At 47.3% G+C, this 23,424-nt stretch overlaps 12 protein-coding genes across 12 annotated transcripts; 9 read left to right on the plus strand and 3 right to left on the minus strand.

The window, feature by feature from the left end:
* Positions 1 to 67: 67 nt before the first annotated feature.
* BJ212DRAFT_1301108 (Sas10/Utp3/C1D family-domain-containing protein) lies at positions 68 to 504 on the minus strand (the record flags this gene model as incomplete). The annotated part of the gene is made up of 3 exons (XM_041333083.1): positions 68 to 142; positions 200 to 255; positions 318 to 504. 3 exons carry the CDS (start codon positions 502 to 504, stop codon positions 68 to 70), a joined length of 318 nt encoding a protein of 105 aa, XP_041191057.1.
* A 152-nt stretch (positions 505 to 656) lies between these two features.
* On the plus strand, positions 657 to 1,191 carry BJ212DRAFT_1482654 (splicing factor 3B subunit 5/RDS3 complex subunit 10; the record flags this gene model as incomplete). The annotated part of the gene is made up of 6 exons (XM_041340457.1): positions 657 to 668; positions 711 to 753; positions 807 to 830; positions 890 to 911; positions 963 to 1,086; positions 1,144 to 1,191. The coding sequence occupies 6 exons, from the start codon at positions 657 to 659 to the stop codon at positions 1,189 to 1,191; spliced, it is 273 nt and encodes a 90-aa protein (XP_041191058.1).
* Positions 1,192 to 2,276: 1,085 nt separating this feature from the next.
* Positions 2,277 to 5,134, plus strand: BJ212DRAFT_416025 (uncharacterized protein). The gene is made up of 5 exons (XM_041343143.1): positions 2,277 to 2,338; positions 2,417 to 3,225; positions 3,281 to 3,523; positions 3,577 to 4,644; positions 4,702 to 5,134. Exons 2-5 carry the CDS (start codon positions 2,630 to 2,632, stop codon positions 4,958 to 4,960), a joined length of 2,166 nt encoding a protein of 721 aa, XP_041191059.1. The 5' UTR covers positions 2,277 to 2,338; positions 2,417 to 2,629; the 3' UTR covers positions 4,961 to 5,134.
* Positions 5,135 to 5,308: 174 nt separating this feature from the next.
* BJ212DRAFT_1482656 (uncharacterized protein) lies at positions 5,309 to 7,055 on the minus strand (the record flags this gene model as incomplete). The annotated part of the gene is made up of 14 exons (XM_041340458.1): positions 5,309 to 5,578; positions 5,638 to 5,686; positions 5,745 to 5,976; positions 6,029 to 6,169; positions 6,220 to 6,279; positions 6,332 to 6,404; positions 6,460 to 6,488; positions 6,533 to 6,546; positions 6,594 to 6,622; positions 6,667 to 6,705; positions 6,765 to 6,779; positions 6,840 to 6,859; positions 6,912 to 6,944; positions 7,004 to 7,055. 14 exons carry the CDS (start codon positions 7,053 to 7,055, stop codon positions 5,309 to 5,311), a joined length of 1,056 nt encoding a protein of 351 aa, XP_041191060.1.
* Positions 7,056 to 7,662: 607 nt separating this feature from the next.
* Positions 7,663 to 9,140, plus strand: BJ212DRAFT_1367069 (WLM domain-containing protein). Its single transcript, XM_041336126.1, has 3 exons — positions 7,663 to 7,898; positions 7,947 to 8,249; positions 8,306 to 9,140. Exons 1-3 carry the CDS (start codon positions 7,887 to 7,889, stop codon positions 8,888 to 8,890), a joined length of 900 nt encoding a protein of 299 aa, XP_041191061.1. The 5' UTR covers positions 7,663 to 7,886; the 3' UTR covers positions 8,891 to 9,140.
* Positions 9,141 to 9,329: 189 nt separating this feature from the next.
* On the minus strand, positions 9,330 to 13,754 carry BJ212DRAFT_1275470 (SNF2 family N-terminal domain-containing protein; the record flags this gene model as incomplete). Its single annotated transcript, XM_041331220.1, has 18 exons — positions 9,330 to 9,476; positions 9,523 to 9,581; positions 9,633 to 9,669; positions 9,720 to 9,746; positions 9,801 to 10,030; positions 10,082 to 10,332; positions 10,384 to 10,650; positions 10,700 to 10,987; positions 11,047 to 11,094; positions 11,144 to 11,186; positions 11,234 to 11,344; positions 11,393 to 11,830; positions 12,001 to 12,131; positions 12,181 to 12,252; positions 12,305 to 12,384; positions 12,439 to 12,872; positions 12,922 to 12,978; positions 13,028 to 13,754. The coding sequence occupies 18 exons, from the start codon at positions 13,752 to 13,754 to the stop codon at positions 9,330 to 9,332; spliced, it is 3,447 nt and encodes a 1,148-aa protein (XP_041191062.1).
* A 516-nt stretch (positions 13,755 to 14,270) lies between these two features.
* Positions 14,271 to 15,008, plus strand: BJ212DRAFT_1367081 (uncharacterized protein). The gene has a single exon (XM_041336127.1). The coding sequence runs from the start codon at positions 14,395 to 14,397 to the stop codon at positions 14,659 to 14,661; it is 267 nt and encodes an 88-aa protein (XP_041191064.1). The 5' UTR covers positions 14,271 to 14,394; the 3' UTR covers positions 14,662 to 15,008.
* On the plus strand, positions 14,271 to 15,496 carry BJ212DRAFT_1367083 (uncharacterized protein). The gene is made up of 3 exons (XM_041336128.1): positions 14,271 to 14,749; positions 14,807 to 14,932; positions 14,989 to 15,496. The coding sequence occupies exons 1-3, from the start codon at positions 14,734 to 14,736 to the stop codon at positions 15,093 to 15,095; spliced, it is 249 nt and encodes an 82-aa protein (XP_041191063.1). The 5' UTR covers positions 14,271 to 14,733; the 3' UTR covers positions 15,096 to 15,496.
* Positions 15,497 to 18,013: 2,517 nt separating this feature from the next.
* BJ212DRAFT_1367093 (uncharacterized protein) lies at positions 18,014 to 18,745 on the plus strand. Its single transcript, XM_041336129.1, has 4 exons — positions 18,014 to 18,157; positions 18,213 to 18,230; positions 18,285 to 18,410; positions 18,467 to 18,745. Exons 2-4 carry the CDS (start codon positions 18,215 to 18,217, stop codon positions 18,577 to 18,579), a joined length of 255 nt encoding a protein of 84 aa, XP_041191065.1. The 5' UTR covers positions 18,014 to 18,157; positions 18,213 to 18,214; the 3' UTR covers positions 18,580 to 18,745.
* Positions 18,746 to 19,741: 996 nt separating this feature from the next.
* On the plus strand, positions 19,742 to 20,115 carry BJ212DRAFT_1482662 (uncharacterized protein; the record flags this gene model as incomplete). The annotated part of the gene is made up of 3 exons (XM_041340459.1): positions 19,742 to 19,757; positions 19,815 to 19,940; positions 19,997 to 20,115. The coding sequence occupies 3 exons, from the start codon at positions 19,742 to 19,744 to the stop codon at positions 20,113 to 20,115; spliced, it is 261 nt and encodes an 86-aa protein (XP_041191066.1).
* A 1,433-nt stretch (positions 20,116 to 21,548) lies between these two features.
* On the plus strand, positions 21,549 to 21,916 carry BJ212DRAFT_1482663 (uncharacterized protein; the record flags this gene model as incomplete). Its single annotated transcript, XM_041340460.1, has 3 exons — positions 21,549 to 21,564; positions 21,622 to 21,747; positions 21,804 to 21,916. 3 exons carry the CDS (start codon positions 21,549 to 21,551, stop codon positions 21,914 to 21,916), a joined length of 255 nt encoding a protein of 84 aa, XP_041191067.1.
* A 1,125-nt stretch (positions 21,917 to 23,041) lies between these two features.
* BJ212DRAFT_1482664 (uncharacterized protein) lies at positions 23,042 to 23,399 on the plus strand (the record flags this gene model as incomplete). The annotated part of the gene is made up of 3 exons (XM_041340461.1): positions 23,042 to 23,057; positions 23,115 to 23,240; positions 23,293 to 23,399. 3 exons carry the CDS (start codon positions 23,042 to 23,044, stop codon positions 23,397 to 23,399), a joined length of 249 nt encoding a protein of 82 aa, XP_041191068.1.
* Between the last annotated feature and the right edge of the window lie 25 nt (positions 23,400 to 23,424).

A 23,424-nucleotide genomic window follows, 5' to 3' on the forward strand; every position in this document is an offset into this window, starting at 1 on the left:
ACCTGCCAGCAGCTGCTTTATCGATACCGAGCCTCTCTAAAAACGGGTGGGATGATTAGAATGAGAGTCAAGAAGGATCCTTACTTTTCTCTTCGGAATCTTCTGCGCTTTTGATTTTGTCAAAGTATTGGCGGACGCGGTCCTGAAGCGACCACGAGCATTAGATGGGTTAGAACTGCACTGCAAGGGACGAGCGCACCAATTCACCGATGACAGGATGTGTCCTGGGATCGATTCCTCGTGTTTTCAGGTATACTGTATGTGCGATTAGTCACTGGAAGAGCTAGCTAGTATGAGAACCGACAATGACTACGCACCGAATACAAGATCGTATAGTACATATGGCAGAACCACTTGCAATTTGGCCTGCTGGATGGTTTCGAGGGCTACAAGAGTCTCGGGAAGGCTCTTGGTGAATAGAGGCTCGAGCTGAATTTCGAGCTCATCGAGAGATGCGTTGAGATTGGCCACTTTGGCTCGTAGTCTGTCCTCATCGGAAGCCATACTTTGGGATAAGACACGAGCTTTCTGCAGAATGTTAGCAAGCTAGACCAATTGAAAGAAGACGTCGCGGCAGTCTTTGAGTCCGCAGAGTAAAAATAAAATAATTATTTAATTGTGAAATTATCAAAATCAACTCCTTTCTCTCAACGATCATGGTGAGTTTAGTCAGTGATTTAATCTGACTATTCTGACCGGTTTATGTGCAGTCCTCTGAACTCAGGTATACTGCCAACACGCAGCTGGAGCACCGTGAGTGCCATTTGTCGGTTCAGTGTAATATATTTGACCCTTCTTTCTTTCAGTACATGCTCGTTACACAGGAACTGGTATATTCCGGTTTTTAATATCTCGGTGGTTCGTTTCTGATGTTCCTTTACTTCTTCAGGTCACGCAGACTTGACGAAATAGTACGCCAACCATTTGAATCTGTATTACCCATACTAAGCATGTAATAATAGTGACTGGATCACACATCAACACAGAGATACGCTGTCTTCTATCGTAGGACACCCGTCTTTGCTTTCGTATCTGGCTCTCGCAGACGGAGAAGCTATCGGCCGGACGAAGTTCGAGATGACAGAGGTATGTCAGCTTATTCTAAGAACTTGGATCATGATCATGATTTGATGAATTCATTAGCGAATGCTGCAGCCCTGTGGCCCCCCTCCCAAGAAAGACGAAGATTGAACCTTCTTATATGCTCCTTTCATCGTACCTCCGCCAAGTACAGGGATTGTATTGATGGGTCCCCTTTCGTCACAGGTTATCTAGCCTTTATCGGTGCTCACGACCTGATGGCATTCAAACATTCTAGTTCGTAATACATTCTGAGATGTGTTCATAATTATGACGTCTGTACTCGATTGAGAGACCTACGCTGTCAAGACGTCCCCTTGCGCTTATCATGAACCCTGGCATGAATGGCAGTGCAGAGCCCTTGAATTAAACTCACAACAAGCAAGAGAGGACTGTTCATGTCATGGAACGTATCGAGCGGCTTTCCGTTGGAAATGCCCACATATCTTCCGTTGTGGCTTCAGGAAGATGCCAAGCTTCTCTCGGCAAATTGACTTTTGCAGGTCAAGGGACTTGTTGATTGGACAGGACTCGGCCTTAATTGCTACGAGAACGACAGCATTGAGGGATATCGATCATCACGGTGATGAGGCGGGTATATCCATCGGGTATTTGTCGCATCACGTCCAGTCATCAGCTGCTCGAGTTTATAATTAAGTGATCCTGGGATTGTGGAGGATTACCCTGGCACTTTCCGTTATCTTGGAGCGATTATGGGGAAAGGAGTTAACTTGGCTTGCAGCATGTACATACATAGTTTAGTATTACGTCTTTCCCTACTGTGCGAGGTGCTGCCTCCTTGCCACTTTGATCTAAAAGAGGGAATGGCATGATCGCTGAGCGCCAGGGTCTGGGGTAGAATCTGCCGTCAAATGGAATCTGCGAGGAGTTATTGCTGTACTGGAGCATCGCATTAGTTGACGCTGAAATCACTCACGACAGTAAGCTTGACTACATCAGTTAATGATGATTTAATGCGGTTTTACGCAGAAAATGAATGCGAGGAGCAGAAGGTAGTTGTGCTGGTTGTTGTGCCCGTTAAGCTCATGTCCTTGTCCTTTGAGCCGTTTTCGGTAGTTTTCAATGAACGTGACCGGCGGAAGCATGCTTAATTTGGGATTGAGAAAGTTCCTAATTTGGATATTAGCTTGGGTGTTGTTGTCGGGCCCGTCACAGCCATTGTTCCCTGATGAGATCAAGTGTCTGCCCCGGCGATGCACGGTATACCGGTTTGCCTAGATCCTGATTTATGAACAAGGTACGAATTTCTAAGATTATATCACACATCCTAATCCAAGATTGATCAGCTCCCCGCCCCTTGCTTATTTCTTTCTAGGACCACTATCCTGTCCTCCAACGACCACCACACCCGTTCAGGCCCTTGCACAGTCTCTTATAGACTGCGCTTCACCCTTCAACTAATTCCCTTTGTCTTCGGTGCTTTCTGCAGTGGACATTTCCTTTCTAGCAGTCCACAAAGGCCTATGCTGGCCACAATCACTTAGACTGGCCACAATCGTTATTGTATTAATTCTGCTCCGGCCTGCACATGATGGCGTTAGAAATTTCATCGCAACCGTTCTCTCCCTTTCAGCCCCATTCTCTCGGCGAGTGCTCCTCGTCCGAAAGCTTAATTTTGACCCCGCGACCGTCATTCTACAACTTCTCAAACAGCTCTTACATTCTGTCCGACTCTTGCAGTCGCCCCAGCTCTTTCAGCAGTATTGACTCTGGCTACGCCAGCATCATGGGGCCACAGTCTGACGTAGATTCCATCCGGAAGCACAGGTTCGGGGGAAAACATCTCACCCCTTCCGACGCAGACGTGTTCCGACCTCTCACACCCCTCAATCGCACCTCGTCATGGGATTTGTCGAAGCCAAAGAGAGCATTTCTTCAGGGGAGAAAGAAGTCAGAATCGTCCACGACTTCGTGGTATAGTGCGAGTACAAGCACTCTCCCGGACGAAACAGAATTATCTAGTGATGGAGACGAAGATATCGAAATCAGGCAAGGGATGAACTCCCCTGCTAAAGCGTTTCAGGCGAAGGATCACTTCGCCACAAGACGAGGCATGACTCATCATCCCTACCCTCCCCACCAAGCACCTTACATGCAAGCCTACGACCGTACACTTCTTGACAAGTGAGTCATGTTGCTACCGCATTCCTGTGTTCGGGGCTGACAACCACCATCTCAGTGATCGTTTCTCGGATGTTCTCTTACAACGTCTCAGCACCAATGGGACGCCGTCATTTCTCACATTCAACGGTAACCCGCCCACTACTATTCTTGACGTGGGATGTGGTGCAGGACACTGGGCCATCAGAGCTGCAAAACATTGGCCGAATGCAAGGATCATCGGCATCGACTTAATTGCTCCCTCAAGCTTGAATGACGGCATTGCTACCCCATCAAACGTGGAATGGAGGCAAATGAACTTGTGAGTACACGCGTCTTTCCCATTGCATAGCTTTACTTACAAATATTGCTCAGCATCGGGCACAGATTGGGCTTCCCTAGTGACACATTCGATCTCGTGCGGATGGCAAACCTGTCCCTGTGCATCCCTCTTGAGAGTTGGGAAGAGGTTCTCACGGAAGTCATGAGAGTTTTGGCGCCCGGGGGGCGGCTAGAATTGATCGATGATCAAGCCTTGTTCCCAGCCGTGAAACCTTCGGAACGCGCTCCAGCTTCGCCGGCCGCCACCAGCGTCCCTCCCTCCCGCTGTCAGTCGTACATCGAGTTTGATGACAATGATTCTGATGACGAGGATGACGAGACCGATGATGACTTCAAGAGTACACGGAGCTCCCTATCCGAAGACGAAGAATCCCCGCCATACGATGCTGCATCAGAATGGACGAGAAATGAATCAAATGCGAAACATCTCGAGACCCTGTTCGCTGATATGCTTTGGAGCAAGTACAAGATCCGCACAGACCAACGAAGAAGCATAGAGGAAGTTTTGGATAATGTTTTCGGCCGATATAACGCTCAGAGAGTCTCGGCGATGACTCTCGCCATTGCACCTCCTGCGCCCAATTCAGACTCAGGCTCAAGCTCAGGTTCAGGCCCAGCGTTGGACCCTGATCAGTCGTCAGTGTCGAGCGCAGATAGTAAGAGCCCGAAGAAGAAAGGGAAAGTCTTCAAGCAGTGGATTGCTGTTGAATGGGACAAGATCGAGAACAAGGGGAAGAAGGGCAACCGTTCTAGTGGAGAGAGCGTCCTGTCCCCCATACCACAATCCCTTAGCGCCAAAGCAGCAGGCCGTCTAGGTATCCCCTCTTCTGCTGCTACTTCTCCCACTGCGCAGTCGCCCCGACATTCTGTAATTCCCCCACCCTCACGTCCTGCTCAATCTCCCGGACTGGTGCTGTGGCCTAACACGTTGATTGAACTAGGGTCTTTCGAGCTTGAGATGCACGCATGCAAGCACATGCAGAGTCTGCTCGGGTGCAAAGCCGCGCTGCATGAGTACGTGCAGGAATCCTTCCGTGATGCCGACGGAAATGCCCTTTTAGATGACGCAGTGTTCGATGATCTCATTTGGGACTACGAGTGGTGAGTACCTTGAACTGAATGATTTCCTTCGAAATCTAATGTTCCATCGATTTAAAGCTTCCGCCGCAAGCGTTTCAACTGGCCATCAGCGACCCCCGAAACGGAAAAGTCTACTCCTGATGAGCCCTCCGCCACTCCCAATCACAGACTTTCAACCGACGTACTATCTATTCGCTCACGTCCTCGGGGAGGCTCTGACGCCAGTATGAAGCAACCCGAATCATCACGCTATTTGAAAGAAGAGCTCACTTTTGTGCGCTCCATCTACGTATACACTGCGAGCAAGATTGCCGCAGACGAGATCATTTTATCATAGGAACACCACACCATGTACCAAACTTCATCATTCATTGCACGTATACCCTTCGTCACCTTTTCCGACGGTTTCGACCCGGATCTCGACAATTCTTCGCTTTCCTCCTCCGCTCTGCTATTGATTATTGCTATTTGCCATATCACTGCTGTATCCTGCATCGCCGCACTCGAACACTCACTCATTACTGTAACATGGTTGTATCACACATAGATTGCATCGTGATATCCAGTACCTTATATTGCATTCACACCGGTTGCATGGGCTCAGTCCTTTGCACATGTACTGTATGACCAACCTTATAGAAATTAGTCCGTAAGGATAGTCAATATGAATCGCAGCAATCAAAAATTATAACTCCTCATAAGTGACGACCTCAGCACTCTCTTCATCACCCTTGACAGGCCGCATCTCCTCGTCACCTTCGTTCGACTGGTCATGGATCGTATCTAGGCGTGCAGTCTCTTCACTGGCTCCTGCGAAGCGTATTGACCCAGTGATCATGATCGGTTCCGAGCTCAACCGGCGAGAACAGTGTTCCTTGAAGTTGATTACCATGCGGGTGCCGATCATGGTCTCAAGAAGCATGATGAACGGGATAGATATATTTGCGTGCAATGCCTGATTGTACGCAGGGACCAATGAGTAATAGTGAGTGATACATCAAAAAAAAGTCTCACAGCGAGATTCCGCCACAGGGCCATGACGATAGCGCACATCGCCAGGTTTCTAGATGGACCAATTATTAGCCAGTGATCAGGAACGTACAGAAAAAGATGATGCTAACATGAAGAAATACAAAATGCTGTCTCGTACGAGTATGCTCATGAATGAATTTACGCGCAAGCTGGAGGTACCAGGGGTAGCCTTCCTCTCTCTCGTATTATTGAGAGAAACTCTGATAGCCAAGAAGAGGAGTAACGTCTCGAAGCAAAAGACGGGTATGAATAAATAGACGAAGCTTGTGCTGATCCCGGAGAAGGAGCACAAGTGCTTTCCAGAAAAAGGCTCGTTGGTGACTGGTGATGCGGAGTGAACAAGTGAGGCTCTACGCCTCATTGCAGTACGTACCAACCAATTTGCTTGCAGGACCAATAGTTCTCCAGATGATTACAACGACAGCAAGGACCTCGCTGAAAAAAGCAAAGACTAATATCACGAGTATCCGCCTAGTCCGCTGGTACATAGCATATATTCGGAGTTGCATGATGCCTATACGGGTGGTGTGAATGTTAAATTGTATATGCACAGATATGATTTACACTGAGTAAGCCATGAACACAGAAGAGTACCCCACGCTCGAACCTGGAAAAGCCGAAAACCTTGGATATTATAAGTCAGATGTTGGTCATTTGGAATACAAAGCCAATGTACTTGCATCTGAAAAATGCGTGAAACCAGTACTATCAGCGAGAAGTACGAATAAAGCGCGTGATGGATCGTACTGCTGTAAACAACTTCATAAGAAAACCGCAAATCGTACGTTTAGAAAACATGCTCACTTGTGTTGATGCATCCCCAGTGAAACACACTAGAGCATGTGAGAGATAATTTACAACATAAATATTAACATACTATATGCACCAATGCTAAGAATATATCAGACTACTGACAAGAGCTAAACGCAAGGGCTTACATCACAACGGCATCGCCCAAGTAGCGGTCCTAACAAACATGAAGACTAGAAAATCGATACTAGTTGCACATACTGATAGATATAAGGCGGTCACTAATGAAGGTGGCCTCCGCTGTATATCAACGAAATTAGAATATGACGAGCGGACACCATCTTCAAGTTTTGACTCACCCATATATAGTCTATCTGAGAGTCCAGCAATATCATTAACTTTTGCTCGTCGACAATTGGTCAACAGTAACTTACTTCGCGACCGAAGGTCAATGCTGAACAGACAATAACTGAGTGAGCGGTCATAAGACTTGATGGATTGCATACCGTGATCATACAAGACAGCGACGGTGACAGCAACTGAAAATAGTGTTTGGATTGAATCAGATTGGAAGTCAGGAAGCATCACCGCAACTAACTTTGTGCGTAAGAAAATGAATTAAGGTCATGTGCTATTGAAGTTGAACTCATGTGTCGGGCAAAGGTCATCAAAGTTGTTGGACAGTGGCTTCATAGTCCTTATAAGGTGTTGGGTGAGCATTCCAGAAGCACACGCGTTTAGGGTCCTACTATTCGGGCGTAAAGGTGTTGGTAACAGAATTTAGAAGGGGTAACGTTTAGCGCTAAACCTTGAAGTTTGACAAGGAAAGTTACGTTGCATTAGCCCAGAATTAGCCCATCAGAAGTTCGTGGGCGGGAGCGAAGTACCGTTAATGGGCGGCATGTTTACCTCAGGGTACATTAAAGACTGTGGCGGGGTCGCTCATAGGAGCGCCATGGATCTTGGTGTAGCCTATGAGCATATGATGATGAGTACTAGAGACGAACTTGAAGCTGACTAAGCAATATGTTTCTAAGTTAGCGCTGGCGCAGTGCCCTCTTCAGCTTCTGCCAACAGACTCGGTGTGCTGCCCGCTCTCCAGGATATATGTTGCAAACTTTCGTGACATCATTTACTCACTTGAAAGACCGCCCACATGCAGATCGAGCCTTGCCCATGCTTCAACGGGTAGCCACACTAGTAAAGCCTATTATGAGGAAACATGGCTGGGTCTTGCCGTTATTGTCTGAATTTTTCCCCGAAAGCCCCAATCTGGTTGGTAAGTTTCCTTTCAGCATCACCTGAAGCTTCTTCATAGGGTCACCCATCATGCAGGGTTGAGTGAGCGTCGGACACATTAGCTGTTCATTGCGCTTGCTGACACACATTCAGATGTAAACGGAGGAGAACAGATTCTTCTGAGACTGCGCCTTCCATGGGCTCCCGACACCTTTTATGAAGAAGATCAGGTTGTTCGGGTCATGCTCCATGAGGCAAGAAATTATTTCACCATGTTCAAGCTATTAATAATACTTCAATAGCTTACCCATAATGTCCATGGTCCTCACGACGAATCTTTCTACAAGTTTCTAGCTGCACTCGAAGACGAGTATGATGCACTAGTACGCTCTGGCTACGCCGGCGAAGGCTTCTTTTCTCCTGGCCACCGGCTGGGCGCAGGGGTATCACATGATCTTCCGCCACACTTAGCTAGACTCAAAGTTCTTGAAGCTGCCGAGAAGAGGCGTCGCGCAAATGGTGTTCTCGGCGGCGGCGGCGGCAGGCTAGGAGGCCACAGAATCACGGCGCTGCAAGGCATGGATCCTCGTGAATTGGCCGCACAGGTCCTTCTTCACGTCTTTCGTCTTCTGAAAATGTACGTTAATACCACATTTCGTAGGCTGCCGAGCGCAGAAAGCGTGATGAGATCGAGTGTGGGTCGGGTACACTTGCCCAGCGCGAAGCCGAGAGAGCGGCCAAGGAAAGCATCGAAGACATCATCGACCTTACCGATGATTCCTCTCTTGAACCGTGGTCTTGTCCAATATGCACACTTCACAATGAGCCAATTGTGCTGCAGTGCGCAGTATGCTTCACTGTCCGTCCTTTTAACTCGCCTAGGAATGCGAGTCAATCACGTGTTGTTGCCGAACCACCGAGGCCACAGAGTAGTACTTCCGGATCAATCCCTGATGCGCAAAAACAGTCTAGAGCCATTGCGGTGAGGCAGCCAAGCAATGCCAAGGACCCCATGCCTCCTCGTAAACCAGCTGAGACCTCAGCTGATGGTGGGCAATGGGCTTGTGCGGTCTGCACGCTCGTCAACGACCAACAAGCGCACCAGTGTACCTTGTGTTTAACAGGGCGTCCTCGAGATCCTTCTATGGGATGGACTTGTATAACGTGCGGTGAGGCTGACATACCCCACCAGTTTTGGTCTTGTCGATTTTGCGGCGCGATCAAGACGGAGAGCACTTACGGTTAAAGAATTTTGTCTCCTGGAGCAATTTCACATCTCAGGGGATTCCAGGGCTTCATGTTACAATATTTCATAATACCTTGACTGTGATGTTACGATGCAGCCCCTTTACCTTGACAGTTTTTCTCTCATGTATTGTTGTTTGGCCAGGCTGTACCCTGTGTAGATATAGTCGTTGTATGGCGGAGTAACAAAGTGTTTGCTTACGATGCTGCGAGTGTCGCAATTAGTTGTTTGCCAATCTGGATCTGTGGATGCGATCACAATATGTTCATTGGAGATGGATCAAATTTTTATCCAGTTCAGCTAGCCGCGTCTGGATCGTGGGTTTTCAAGTTCCTGTCGAAGTCCATTTTGATCCAACGATTAATTTCTCGTTTCGTAGACTTGCATTTAGTAGTTCGATGACATTCGAAGAGAAGCAACATCTATACTAGAGCTGTCACTAATTATCACCGAAAATAACTTTCAGGTTCTCAAGACTCTCCGGGTCTGCTTTGCCCGATTTATCGCTCCCCCGGAACGCCTCTTTGACGATGGCAGTCTTGCGTTTTTGGATCTGGAGTATGCGGCCTTCGATGGTGTGGTCGACCTCGAAGAAGGTTTAATGGATATAATGAACAAAGACCAAGACTCACTATAAAGTGTTTGACATAGACAGTTTTCTCTTGGCCTATTCGATGCACGCGATCGATGGCTGTCACCGAAGTCAGTACGGTAAACCATAGACGGATTTCCGGACGCCGACCTTGATTTTCAGTCGCCGCGTTCCACCAGCAGTCCATCTGAGTAATATTCATTAGCGTGGCGGGGAAACAAGTTCCGGGAGACTAACCATGAAGACGTGGTTGGCGCTCGTCAGCTATCGTTCGAAGTGACGTTCAGGAAATTGAAGAGGCAGGCAGCTTGTGCTTACGTTCAGACCAACCCCACCTGCTTTCAAGCTGACAATGAGAACCTTGGGCTTCCGCTCGTTTTGCTTGAATTCTGATATGGCAGCATTGCGCTTCTTGAGGTCCATTGATCCATCAAAACGATACCATGAGAGGCGTTCACGGTCCAGTGCCACAGAGATAAGCGAAAGGAAGGATGTGAACTGCGAGAAGACGACAGCACGGAAGTATGGGTCCTGATCTCGAAGTCGTCCTAAAACTAGCTTAGCTCAGAGTGGAATGGACTATGCAGAGGAGCACCTACTGAGGTTTTGTACCAGCGCATCCAGTTTCGTGGACGATTTAAAGTCATTTCGACGCAGGAAGACTTCTGATGTCGATGTCCCTTCTTTTTCGTCCCCTGTGGACTCCTGGTGTGGACTATCTTGACCAGACGGTCGAAGAACCTCAATGAGGTCTTGCTCCTTGACTGGCCCATGCGAGCACGTTGGGCATCGTGGCATCTCTCCCTTGTCCGTGCACGTCGCAAGATATGACATGATGCATTCTTTACAACTATGCTATAACGTTAGTATGGGTAGATGAAACGGACAGCGTTAGGCGCACCATTGGTGCATACAGGGAGGGATGATGGACGGTGTTTGCATCACATCGAGGCAGATTGGGCATTCTGCATCATTGGACATGTCAAGGTTGGCTAAAACGCTCTCAGCATAGGCCGCTTTCGAGCCACTCGACAAACCATGCTCTGAGATGTCATTCATGAGGGTATCCACGTCAATCGCTCCGTCTTTGGAGTGTCCAGAAGGTTCAGTCTCTGTCCCATCGCCAGTATCAGTAACGAGATCTGGATGAAGTACTGCCCGGCGCAGTCTTGACAAAGGGTTAAGAATTAGGATACGTCAGACATCGAAAGTCTTACCTCATAATCATGGCAAGAATGTGGGTGTAGTTTTTACCTACGAGCCCTTTCGCATTGAGCTGATCGAAGTTCCGCTTTGCCGCATTGTAAATAGAGTCGTATATCCTTTGTTCGGCAGGTGTAAAGTGCAGTGTGTCAACAGTGACCTCCTTCGCAGGCAATTCGACGATGCGTTTTCCAGAATTATCACGCATGTTCTTCTCGCGTCTCAGAAGGACACTCTCAAGGATCACTTGCACTATTTCTATTGCTTTGGGATCGCGAGCGAGGAATGGCACAGTAATAAAGCTGATAAATGGCTTCAGCCTTAACAGGAATGAAAATTGATGAGAAGGGTAGACACATACGAGCGAAAGAATGAGTACGATGACCATGGTGTATATCCCAGGAATTGGCTGACACGAAATCAATTAAAGTATTGTATAGTACACTTCTGTCACTTACAGAAGCGAATGTAGGTCGTCGAGTTTATTGACAATGGGAGTCCCTAATCGTGATTTAGCATCTGGATATGCAAAACACCAATATAGTCACCTGTTACGGCCCATCTACGTCTAGCACGAAGAGCATACACAGCTCGTGCGGTCTTACTTGTTCTGGACTTACAGTGATGAGCTTCGTCTAAAATGACTCGTAGCCACTCCACTTCACAGACCATTAATCAAGAAATTTTCGTTGATTCCTAGGACATACCTTGGAAAATAGAAGATTGACCACCAGCCTTGAGGAGTTTAGAATGTTCAGAGGCGAGTACGCCATAGGATGTAATAATCACGATGATAGACGCATCATCCATAGAATCATCTTCTATACCGTCCAATTCCAGCCTATTCTGTCCGTGCCAAACAGTGACTTTAAGGGTCCCTGGTGCACTGGACCGCTGGAGTTCCTCGTGCCACTGGGAGAGCAGTGAGGTAGGAGCAACAACTAACGTTGCAGAAGGGCCTTTGGTAGGCTGCTTCCTTTGTCCGAGAGCTCTTGACTGAAAGGCATTGTCAAGTTTCAGCTGACGAGTGCGTGCAAGATCCCTGGAGGTATCGTCAGGAAGAATAGGTTCCGGACCCCGGTTTGTATGAATGAGAGCGGATAACATGATGGTTTTTCCCATTCCCACTGAGATGAATAGATCAGCTCCGATCACCGTACAAAGGTTACAGGAACGCACTCTCTGCGTGGTGTATCAGATTAAAAGATCAATGTTTATGAGCGAGGTAACGTCGGATGAGAACTGCACTTTACCATCACTAGCAGGACATAAGTATCTATTGGCCAACGAATGCTTACTACTTACGCGAGGATACCTCCTTTGAGTTTGCGTTCAGCTTTAGGAAAGTCAAGACTGAGTTCTCCAGAGTAAGGATTGAAGTAGAACGACTTCTCGTCTTCAGTCAGATCGATTATGCCATCTTGAGGTTCGGCAGGGAAAGCATACCTATAAGAACAGTTGACTGCCGTTCCTATAGCATGGCCGGGGGGCTTACTCGCTCCAAAGAGGGTGCATAGACACGGCTTCTCTGGCAGATATTTCGCCTGATTCCTTCGTATGCATCCACCTTATACGAGTCAGTAGGGGAGAACAAGAAATTCGATGACATCCTGGCCCACATAAGTGCTTGTTTCTGGTATCCCCTTAGTTTCAATGTAAACGTGTTAGGAGGATCCATCTCAGCCATCGATTGGTCGTTCTTCTGGGCTCTGGAAGATTGTCAACATGATAACCTGACACCACGAAATGTTACCCGCTTCTTGTAGATGACATCCAACTCGTTGTCAGATAGTTCCTCACCTTCTTCTACTTCGACTTCCTCGCCATCACTGACAATTTCAATTTTCTTCTTCTTGGCACCGCCGGGATGTTGCATCGGGTTCTTGTTTATGCCGCCAGATCCGTTTTCCGTGTTGCCATTGTCTTGGGCGTGAGCTCCCCTACAAGGGCGGAGGTTAACAGCTTCGAAGAGAGAGAGTAGCGCAGATTTGCGTTCTTTGAGAGTTTGTTCATCTTGTGTTTCTTGGCCCTGGTTGAACATCGTTTTTGATGGCCCCTCCACGGAAGTACTCGGTGGCTTGAATGCAGGTGCACGGACATAAACAGACAACGAGACTATCAAGTCCGCGCCAGAATGCAGGGTGGCTGGGCAGTCTACCACTGTACTGCCCTTGAAGTCGACAATCCCTGGATGCTATGGTAAATACAAGGCTAATTCACATGGAAGATGAAGTACCGAAGTCAAGAAGCCTTGAAACCCAAGATGAAACATGTTGCGGAAGACGGCCAAACTCTGGTTGAAATGTGTGAGCACTTTTACATCATTTGTAGATGAGGCTCACCGAAACCACGGTCATTCGTGAGGCGAACCACCGTGTCGGCTTTCTTCGTCATTTTGGGTGGCTGCGATTTCAGCATAGCACCGAGAGTAAGTTGCTTCTTTTTACCGTTGTCGGGAAGGGCTTTCTTCTTTCCTTTACCTGAGACTGGTAGGCCAAACTTAAAATCATCATCTCGTTCGATGCGAATGGTGTCGCCTGGTTTGATATAACCTTTGCCTCTGACAGTACTCCAGGCATTCCCGACAAGGAAGGATCCAAGATATGCAAGATGATTAAATGATGCTTGTCCCGTACGCGCCTGAACCTTGGAAGAAGGTGAGAGTCGCCTCTTCTTGACCGGTGGTTCTTCACCAGAAGGATCTGGCGCGGGAGAAGAACTTCTGAGAGAAGGCCCTGATGACATACTACTAATGCTGGAAGCTCGAGGAACCTCTTCAAAGGAGGGTATCTCCAGGTCGCTTTCGCTGTCATTGCCATCCATGACAAATTCCGAATCAATCGCAATTGGCCTTGGAGTTTGGAAACGTGGAATATCTTCATCGTCACTATCGGCAAAGAACAGACGTTTCTCGTGTGGGGAGCAAGCTGGACCCGATGGCGGAGCTAGTTGGTGAGATGCTGGCTGCACTAATACTCCAATCTGAGCCGTCGTGGGATTCGCGTCGTCATCCTCATCGTCAGAACCTGCGAAAAAAAGACCACCACGAGGTTGAAAGTCCTGGGTCATAAGGAAGTTTCTTTGTGTAGGGAACGAGAGACAGCCGCGGTGCTCGAGCACAATAGGTCGGACGTGACAACGTGAGTCGTGTCCAAGTTTTGTTTGGCCGTATTACGGATACTTAATTAATTATGCCTTGCAATTGCAGGGTAACGATTCATTCCATCCACCATCACTGTCATTATACACTCATACATGCCCTCGAACTTCGGATTTTACTGCTTACTACACCCAACACGATACATTGTGCACAGCCTTTCATAGCCTAGCAATCAGGCTACCGGAAGGTATTAGCAGGTAATGGCACCTCCGTCACGTGTTTCAGATTCATCTTTTTACTTGTCGCTCTGCTAGACTTGATATATTGACATCCCTCAGTTGTTCAAATATCAATGTCACATTGCCTACTTAATAACATGATATCAAGGCGCTTCATGTGTGATACATCTTTCTCCACCTGCCATTAGCTCAGTCCACCTGCGGATTGGCAATCGGTAATTAATATTTTGCGAGTCACCGTTGCAACCTTCCACCACATGGCCTTCCAACAACCCTTGATAGGGAAAGCGCAGCCAGTGCGTGAAACTTGTTTTTATCTATACAGCTTGGCAGGTTGGCTTGTATTCTAGCGCCAATGTACGGAATTTAAATGGCGCAAAAAGCCAACATTGGGCAGCGTCTGCCAGTCTTCCAGATCCGTCGTTTTTTTTCACCTGGATATGATCGACATTATCGAGCGCGTGTTTTCATTTTCTCCACCTCCACAACCGTCGTTGCCGGAATCAGGGTGATGTATGAGGCCGCAATGTCCTTGCCAATATCCAAATTCGTCTGGCTGCCAGTTATCCTTTCATGCGTTTACAGCCCCGGCTTGATGAGCTACGCATATTCTGTGGATATAAAGGAAGAGACATGATACAGCTCACTATCCGGCAAGCCCTACACATTTTCTATTATCTACAACACTCGTACCCAAATTCTAGCAGCGATGTCTGGCAATGACCGTGCGTCTTCTGCTTAGTTGTTCGATATGCAGGATGTGTCCGCTCATTGACCTCCAGACCCCCGCCAGAAGTTGAACAACGAATTACAGAGGATTTATGGACCCTTTGCACAAGACCATGTCAGGTGGGAGATCTATTCGCAAGGCCCTCCCAACGCCTCAACATGGCATGCGACCGTCTACAGTAAGGCTGACTTCTAAAAAGTCGAAGATGTGTACGCTAACCAATACGTCATACAGTTGATGATATGAATTACGGCTACGCTTCATCCAACACCAGAGGTGGTGCCCAAGATGAGGCTGCGCGCCAGGCATATGACCACCTGAAACGTGAAAGGTCCCGATGAGCTGTGGCAATCGAGCATGACGACTCCGATACACGTGTTGTATCAAATTTTCATCCTCTTCAGACATCTAGCTACTTCCATTACCCACACGGTTTCGTTATCATACAGTCGTAATATAGCGCTGTCCATACTAGTAGTGCGCCTGTTATGAGTTAATAGATATAGATCCCCTTTCTTCCGCGATACGTTTATGGCCCGTCGTGCTTCGACGTGCTCCTTTGTGTCAGCAGCCCAGAGTACGAGCATATTAATGTGGTGGTGAGTAGAGGAGACCATCATGATGTGGTGTGGGGTCTACCACACGTCCCGAGCACTGGTACTTGTGCTTCCACTTAACTTCCACTTCACTACGTGTCTCGACAAATCAGTTCATATATCAATTTTATAATAGACATTCCAACGGTGAACTATCGGAATGGAATCAGTAGACCGGAGCATTTAGGGGTAAGACTATAGTTGCCTGACAAGAAGGCACGTGATGCGACGCGCGCCGTGTCTACTGCCAGTCGCAGCCTGAGCAAACCTCTAGATAAAGGAGAAGCCACATGTCCCAATACTAGTCTGATAAATCCGATGCTTCAACCCCGAGGATAGTGTACTAGTTGGTGTTATGCAGGTACACCAAATATTTTTATCCCATCTCCGCTACCTCCAATATTTCTTCTGCCCCCATCACAACGCCCTCCGATTTCGCATATCTTCCAGCTCAAAGACACCCGACCCACCTCACAATTGTCCTACCACATACTCCAAAGCATGCCCATCAGTATCTAAGCCGGCAGTCAAATGGAAGCCCACATCAAGCGGGAGTCCCATAGGTAAGCGGGTTTTGATAGCGCCTCAAATGTACCGATCATCTCATGATTGCAACACCAGAATTGCAGCACTATTCATATATTCATATGCGGAGTGAGGGAAATGTTGGCAGGACCGGGCATGAACGTTTGAACGTTTGAACACCGAATCATGATGGCGTCTGTTGTTACGGCTGCCTTGAGAAATTCTCTCGTCCACTATTGGAAACACTTGCACCCAAATTCCAGCAGTAAGTGTGGCAATGTCTAGCAATATTACATAACGACTGTATGTCTTCCACTCATTTGTTTAACATGCAGGATGTGCTTCCCCATTGACCTCCAGGCCCTCGCACGAGGTTGAACAACGCCACTACCGAATTACGAATTGTAGTTTATTTATGATCCCGCTGCGTTTTGAGCATGTTAGATGGGAAGTTTATTCACAAGGCCCTCCCACCAATTTGACATGGTATGCGACCATTTACAGAGAGGAAGTCAGAGATGTGCATACTAACAAATACAGCGTATAGCCGACAATCTAGATCACGATCACGCTTCAAGCTTCAGCCCTCGTCAGAAGTGCTACTCAGGACATGGCTGTGCAACAGGCTTATAACCGTCTGAGACAAGGAAGATCTACCCGATCAATAAATCAAACCGTGCATACCACATAACAGGCCAGTAACATCCAGTACAAGGTGTGTAACTGCTGCCATCACCACAACCGCATGACAGATTTGCGTTGGGCTTGCGAGTTATAATGCACGGCGGCCGAGCATGCAGCGAGGTTTTATACATACTCTACCAACCTATATTTATATCAAACAGTAGACCCTTGTTTGGGCGACGCTCGATATGTGGTGCTACAATTGTTGTGACAATTGTGCTTCCTTATGGTCTTGTGCGGATAATGAACTCGTACACATACTCCTGCTAGTCTTATTACCCCTATTGTACGGTAGTTGTTGGCTCCGTTTGATCACGATAATGGGCACATAAATTGCACTGCTGCAGCTAAGTACATTCGCTATAGCCAACGAGCACAGAAATGAAGTAAGTAGAGATACAGATATGCGAGGGACAAGTACTGAATATAACAGCAACGAGGCGAAGGGCATGATGTGAACCGGCGAAGATAAGAGAAAAAGTGGAAATGAAAGCCACACTATACAGAAACAACGTTAACGTGAGGCGGCGCTAGACAGAAAAGACAACGCGCAAAAGTACGCAGGGAAAGTGCAAGATGGTGCGAAAGGGCGGAGAAAGGACCTTTCATATGTCATGCGGGGGATGCAGAAGGTTAGTAACAGTTAAAACATAAAGAGAAATGAGAAAAAACTTCCCATAGAGTTACAGTGCCGCAGTCTGGCAGAGGATATCTGCTGCCGCTGTGATCACATGTCGACATGTCATGCGGGAGTATTTGCAACAAACAACACTGAATTTTAAAACCCGAGGCTTCTAATGATCACTAAACACAATCAAACATTTCATTTCATCCACCACCACCAGCTAATGACATTAATTATAATATGTACCCACACACGCCCATGAACTTCGGATACTGCGTACTATGCCTAAAAACTGATACTTTGTGAGTGCCCTTTGATCACAGAATAGCAATCAGGCTACTAGAAAGCATTAATGGTCAGGTAGGTACGATTAAGTACCACCACCGTGACCGTCGCGTGTTTTAGACTCTCGCTCTGCCAGACTTGATATCATTTGACATCCCTCGGCCGTTCAAGTACAAATATCTCATGTTGCCTCACTTGTCGAGGCGCTTCGTGCGTGACGCATCTTTCTGCACCTGCTGATTGGCAATCGGTAGTTGATAATTTGCGAGAAACCGTTGCAACCTTCCACCACATGGCCTTCCAAGATCCCTTGATAGGGAAAGCGCAGTCAATGCTTGAAATTTGTTTTTATCTATACAGCTTGGCAGGTTGGACGGTATTCTAGCGTCAATGTACGGAATCCCGAAGACGCAAAAATCAACCATTGGACAGCGTCTGTCTATAATGCCAAGCAGGCTTCCAGATTGGTCACTTTTTCACCTGGATATGATCGGCATTAGCGAGCACGTGTTTTCATTTTCTCCACCTCCACAACCGTCGTCGTCGGAATCAGGGTGATGTATGAGGCCGCAATGTCCTTGCCAATATCCAAATTCGTCTGGCCGCCAGTTACTCTTGCTTGCGTTTACAGTCACGGCTTGGCGAGCTAGGCATATATAAAGGCAGAGACAATGCAGCTCATTATCCGGCAAGTCCTACATATTTTCTATCATCTACAACACTCGTACCTAAATTCCAAGCAGCGATGTCTGACAATGACCGTACGTCCTCCACCCATCTGTTTGACGTGCAGGATGTGATTTATTGACCTCCAGACCCTCGCACGAAGTTGAACAATGAATTACAAAAGATATACGGTCCCTCTGCACCTGAGCATGTCAGGTGGGAGATCCATTCGCAAGGCCCTCCCAACGCTTTAACATGGTATGCAACCGTCTACAGTAAGGTTGACTTCTAGGGAGTCAAAGATGTGTACACTAACCAATACGTCATACAGTTGATGATATGAATTACGGCCACGCTTCATACCGCACTGTAGGAGGTGCTCAAGACAATGCCGCGGCAATGGCATATAAGCACCTGAAACGCGAAATATCTTCCCGGCGATGAAGCATAACCACTCCAACACAGATTTTTCTTCCTCTCCAAACATCTAGCTACCTCTATTATCCATACAGTTCCGTTATCTGAATACAGTTGTAATACAGTACTGTTCTTACTAGACGTGCGCCTGTTGTAAGTTAATAGTTATACATTCCCTTTCTTCCATGATACGTTGATAGTCTGTCGTGCTCCGACGTGCTCCGACGTGCTCCTTTGTGTCAGTAGCCCAGAGTACGGGCATAAATGCGGTAGTGAGTACTGAGACCCGTATTGAATGTGACATGGGGTCTGCCCAGTACACGTCCCGGCCAAGCACTGGTGTCTGTGCTTCCACTTAACTTCCACTTTCCTACATGTCTCAACAAGTCGCATGATACAATAATTATATATAAGACATTCCAACGGTGAACTATCGGAATGATATCAGTACACCGAAGCAGACCGGGGTATTTAGGGGTAAGGCTATAGTTGGCCTGACAGGAAGGCACGTGATGCGAGCAGACGAACAAGCTGCCTGTCCCACTAGTCTGATCAATCTGATGCTCCAACTCCAAGCTTACAAGGATTGGTCACTAATTGGTATTATGCATGTACACCACATCTCTTATCCAATCTCCGCTACCGATATTTCTGCCCTCATTGCAACACCGAAGCTCAAGGACACCCGATCCGCACCTCACAACAACCTACCACATACTCAAAACCTTGCGCCTCTCAGGCTCGCTTGTTCAAATCCATTGATAACTAGGCCTGCAGTTAGATGGAAGCTTGCACCAAGCTAGAGTCCCATGTGTGATTTGCTTTCAGGGTGAGTAGCCTAAGGTTATCATGATAGTGCCTCCAAGGCAGATGACACAGTAATACCTTCCAAACCTTGCAGGGAGGAAGACTCTACAGAGCCAATAATTAACGGCGGACACAAACGGACAACCATGACGCACCATACATCATTTACAAATCGCAAAACCCGACTTAAACTTGAAAACCACGTACTAAATCATCTCAAGATTACAATATCAAACTTGCAGCACAATTCATATGTGGCGTGGGGGAAATATTGGTAGGACCGGGCATGAACACCGAATCGTACTGACCTGGCACCTGTTGCCTTGAGGAATCCTCTCGTCTAGTTTCCATCGGAAATACTCGTACCCAAATTTCAGCAGCGATGCCTGACAATGACCGTATGTCTTCCACTTATCTGTTTGACGTGCAGGATGTGTCAACTCATTGACCTCCAGAGCCCCGCACGAGGTTGAACAACGCATTACAGCTGAGGTATGGTGCCACTGTCCAGGATGATGTCAGATGGGAGGTCTATTCGCAAGGCCCTCTCAACGCTACAACGTGGTATGCGACCATCTGCAGTGCGTTCGCCTGCTAGAGGTGTCGAGGATGCAGATGCTAATATACTCAGGTACAGTTGACGAAGAGAATTACGGCCACGCTTCGGCCCGCACCAGAGGTGCTGCTCAGGACGCGGCTGCGCAACAGGCTTATGAAACTTTGACACGAGAAAGATTTGCCCGAAACGACTTATGAACCATGTTCATCAAGTTTAAAGCATGCTGGCGACTTCAGGACATATATATGCCCTCGTTTTCAACATCTCCAACGTACTTAGTTCTATTACTCATGCATACATTTTTGCAACTATTATGCAGTTGTAACACGGCCCTGCAATCCGTAATACGCTTGTTGATAGACCGTTGTACTTCGACTGCGGGTCAGTAGCGTTAATCAATGCGGTTACTAAAATGATGATGATGATGCGGCGTAAGGGCTATCACACATGATTAAGTCTAAGAGACTTGCATTGTCGTTGTTTTGTATAGTGTGGCTTTTATTTTCTCATTTTCTCTTATCTCCGCCGGTTCACATCATTGCAAGACAGCGCTAGACAGAAACAACAACATGCGAGAGTGTGCAGGGAAAGTGTAAGATGCATGTAGAACGTTACTAACAGTTAGAACACAAAGAGAAATGAGAAACAAACTTACCTGGATAGAGTTGCAAAGTGCAGAGCTCGATGATATCTGCTAGCCACTTTGATCACATGTCATGCGGGAGTATTTGCGCTGAATTTTGAAACCCGAGGCTTCTAATGATCACTAAACACAATCAAACATTTCATTTCATCCACCACCACCAGCTAATGACATTAATTATAATATGTACCCACACACGCCCACGAACATCGGATACTGCATACTACGCCTAAAAACTGATACTTTGTGAGTACCCTTTGAGCACAGCATAGCAATCAGGCTACTAGGAAGCATTAATGGTCAGGTAGGTACGATTCAGTACCACCACCGTCAACTCTCGCTCTGCCAAACTTGATATCATTTGACATCCCTCGGTCGTTCAAATACAAATATGTCATGTTGCCTCACTTATCAAGGCGCTTCGTGCGTGACACATCTTTCTACACCTGCCATTATAAGTTCAATCCACCTGCGTATTGGCAGTCGGTAGTTGATAATGAAACCGTTGCAACCTTCTACCACATGGCCTTCCAAGATCCCTTGATAGGGAAAGCGCAGCTAGTGCTTGAAGCTTGTTTTTATCTATACAGCTTGGCAGGTTGGACGGTATTCTAGCGTCAATGTACGGAATCCCGAAGACGCAAAAATCAACCATTGGACAGCGTCTGTCTCTAATGCCAAGCAGTCTTCCAGATTGGTCACTTTTTCACCTGGATATGATCGGCATTATTGAGCGCGTGTTTTCATTTTCTCCACCTCCACAACCGTCGTCGCCGGAATCAGGGTGATGTATGAGGCCGCAATGTCCTTGCCAATATCCAAATTCGTCTGGCCGCCAGTTACTTTCTTTCTTGCGTTTACAACCCCGGCTTGACGAGCTATGCATAATCTGCATATATAAAGGGAGAGACATGACGCTGCTTACTATCCGGCAAGTCCTACATATTTTCTATCATCTGCAACACTTGTGCCCGAATTCAAACAACGATGGCTGACAATGACCGTACGTACTCCACTCATCTGTTCGACATGCAGGATATGTCCGCTCATTGACCTGTAGACCCCCGCACGAAGTTGAACAACGAATTACAGAGGAAGTATGGTCCCTCTGCACAAGACCATCTCAGGTGGGAGGTCTATTCGCAAGGCCCTCCCAACGCTTTAACATGGCATGCGACCGTCTACAGTGAGGTTTACTTCTGCGGAGTCAAAGATGTGTACGCTAACCAATACGTCATACAGTTGATGATATGAATCACGGTTATGCTTCATCCAATACCAGAGGTGGTGCTAAAGACACTGCTGCGGAAACGGCATATAACCACCTGAAATATGAAAGGTTTTCCCGGCGGTGAAGCATGATCCAATACACATGCACCATCAATTTTGTTCCTCTTCAGACATCTAGCTACTGCTATTACTCATACAGTTTCGTTATCTAAATACAGTCGTAATACAGCATTGTCCATACCAGATGTGCGCCTGTTGTGAGTTAATGGATGTACATCCCCTTTCTTCCATACGTTAATGGCCCGTTATGCTTCGACGTGCTCTTCTGTCAGTAGCCCAGAGTGCGGGCATAAATATGGTGGTGAGTACTACAGGAGACCATCACGATGTGGCGTGGGGTCCGCTACACATCCCCAGCCGAGCATTGATGTTTATGCTTCCACTTCCCTGCGAGTCTCAACAGATCGCATGTTAAACAATTATATATGATCTACACCGGGGCATTTAGGGGTAAGGCTATAGTTGGCCTGACAGGAAGGCACGTGATACGACGCGCGCATGTGTAGCAGCAGACGAACAAGCTACTTGTCCCACTAGTCTGATCAATCCGGTGCTCCAACTCCATGGATAGTTCGCTAATTGGTGTTATACATGCACACCATGCATCTGTTATCTAATTTTGCTACCGATATTTCTGCCCTTATTACAACACCCTGCGATTCCGAAGCTCAAAGACACCCGATCCACCTCACAACAACCTACCACATATTCAAAACCTTGCGCCTCTCAGGCCCGCTTGTTCAAATTTATTGACATCTAGGCCTGCAGTTAAATGGAGGCTTACACCAAGCTGGAGTCCCATGTGTGATTTGCTTCCGGGGTGAGTAGCCTAAGGTTATCATGATAGTACTTCCAAGGCAAATGACACAGTAATACCTTCCAAGCCTTGCAGGGAGGAAGATTATCATGGACTCGACATAGCCAATAATGAACGGCGGACACAAACGGACGACCATGATGCACCATACATCATTCGCAGATCGCGAAGCCCGACTTGAACTTGAAGATCACGTACTGAATCGTCTCGAGATTGCAATATCAAAATTGCAGCACGATTCGTATGTGGCGTGGGGGAAATATTGGTAGGACCGGGCATGAACACCGAATCGTACTGACCTGGCGCCTGTTGCCTTGAAGAATCCTCTCGTCTAGTTTCCATTGAAAATACACGTACCCAAATTTCAGCAGCGATGCCTGACAATGACCGTATGTCTTCTACTTACCTGTTCGACGTGCAGGATGTGTCAACTCATTGATTTCTAGACCCCCGCACGAGGTTGAACAACGCGTTACAGCCGAAGTATGGTGCCACTGTCCAGGATCATGTCAGGTGGGAGGTCTATTCACAAGGCCCTCTCAACGCTACAACGTGGTATGCGACCATCTACAGTGCGTTCGTCTGCTAGAGGTGTCAAGGATGCAGATGCTAACATACTATAAGTTGATGATCTGAATTACGGCCACGCTTCGGCCTCCACCAGAAGTGCTGCTCAGGACGCGGCTGCGCAACAGGCTTATGAAACATTGAAAGGAGAAGGATCTACCTGAGGGGACTTAGGAACTACCTCAATCG

Source organism: Suillus subaureus (genome assembly GCF_016647635.1).
Source record: "Suillus subaureus strain MN1 chromosome Unknown BJ212scaffold_24, whole genome shotgun sequence".
Classification (NCBI taxonomy): domain Eukaryota; kingdom Fungi; phylum Basidiomycota; class Agaricomycetes; order Boletales; family Suillaceae; genus Suillus; species Suillus subaureus.

Coding starts and splice junctions, on each gene's coding strand:
- BJ212DRAFT_1367081 (XM_041336127.1), top strand. CDS start 14,395: ATGGCGCAAAAAGCCAACATTGGGCAGCGTCTGCCAGTCTTCCAGATC.
- BJ212DRAFT_416025 (XM_041343143.1), top strand. CDS start 2,630: ATGATGGCGTTAGAAATTTCATCGCAACCGTTCTCTCCCTTTCAGCCC. Junction 3,226..3,280: donor GACCGTACACTTCTTGACAA/GTGAGTCATGTT, acceptor CCACCATCTCAG/TGATCGTTTCTCGGATGTTC. Junction 4,645..4,701: donor CTCATTTGGGACTACGAGTG/GTGAGTACCTTG, acceptor ATCGATTTAAAG/CTTCCGCCGCAAGCGTTTCA.
- BJ212DRAFT_1367093 (XM_041336129.1), top strand. Junction 18,411..18,466: donor ATGGTATGCAACCGTCTACA/GTAAGGTTGACT, acceptor TACGTCATACAG/TTGATGATATGAATTACGGC.
- BJ212DRAFT_1367069 (XM_041336126.1), top strand. Junction 8,250..8,305: donor CTCGTGAATTGGCCGCACAG/GTCCTTCTTCAC, acceptor CACATTTCGTAG/GCTGCCGAGCGCAGAAAGCG.
- BJ212DRAFT_1367083 (XM_041336128.1), top strand. Junction 14,933..14,988: donor ATGGCATGCGACCGTCTACA/GTAAGGCTGACT, acceptor TACGTCATACAG/TTGATGATATGAATTACGGC.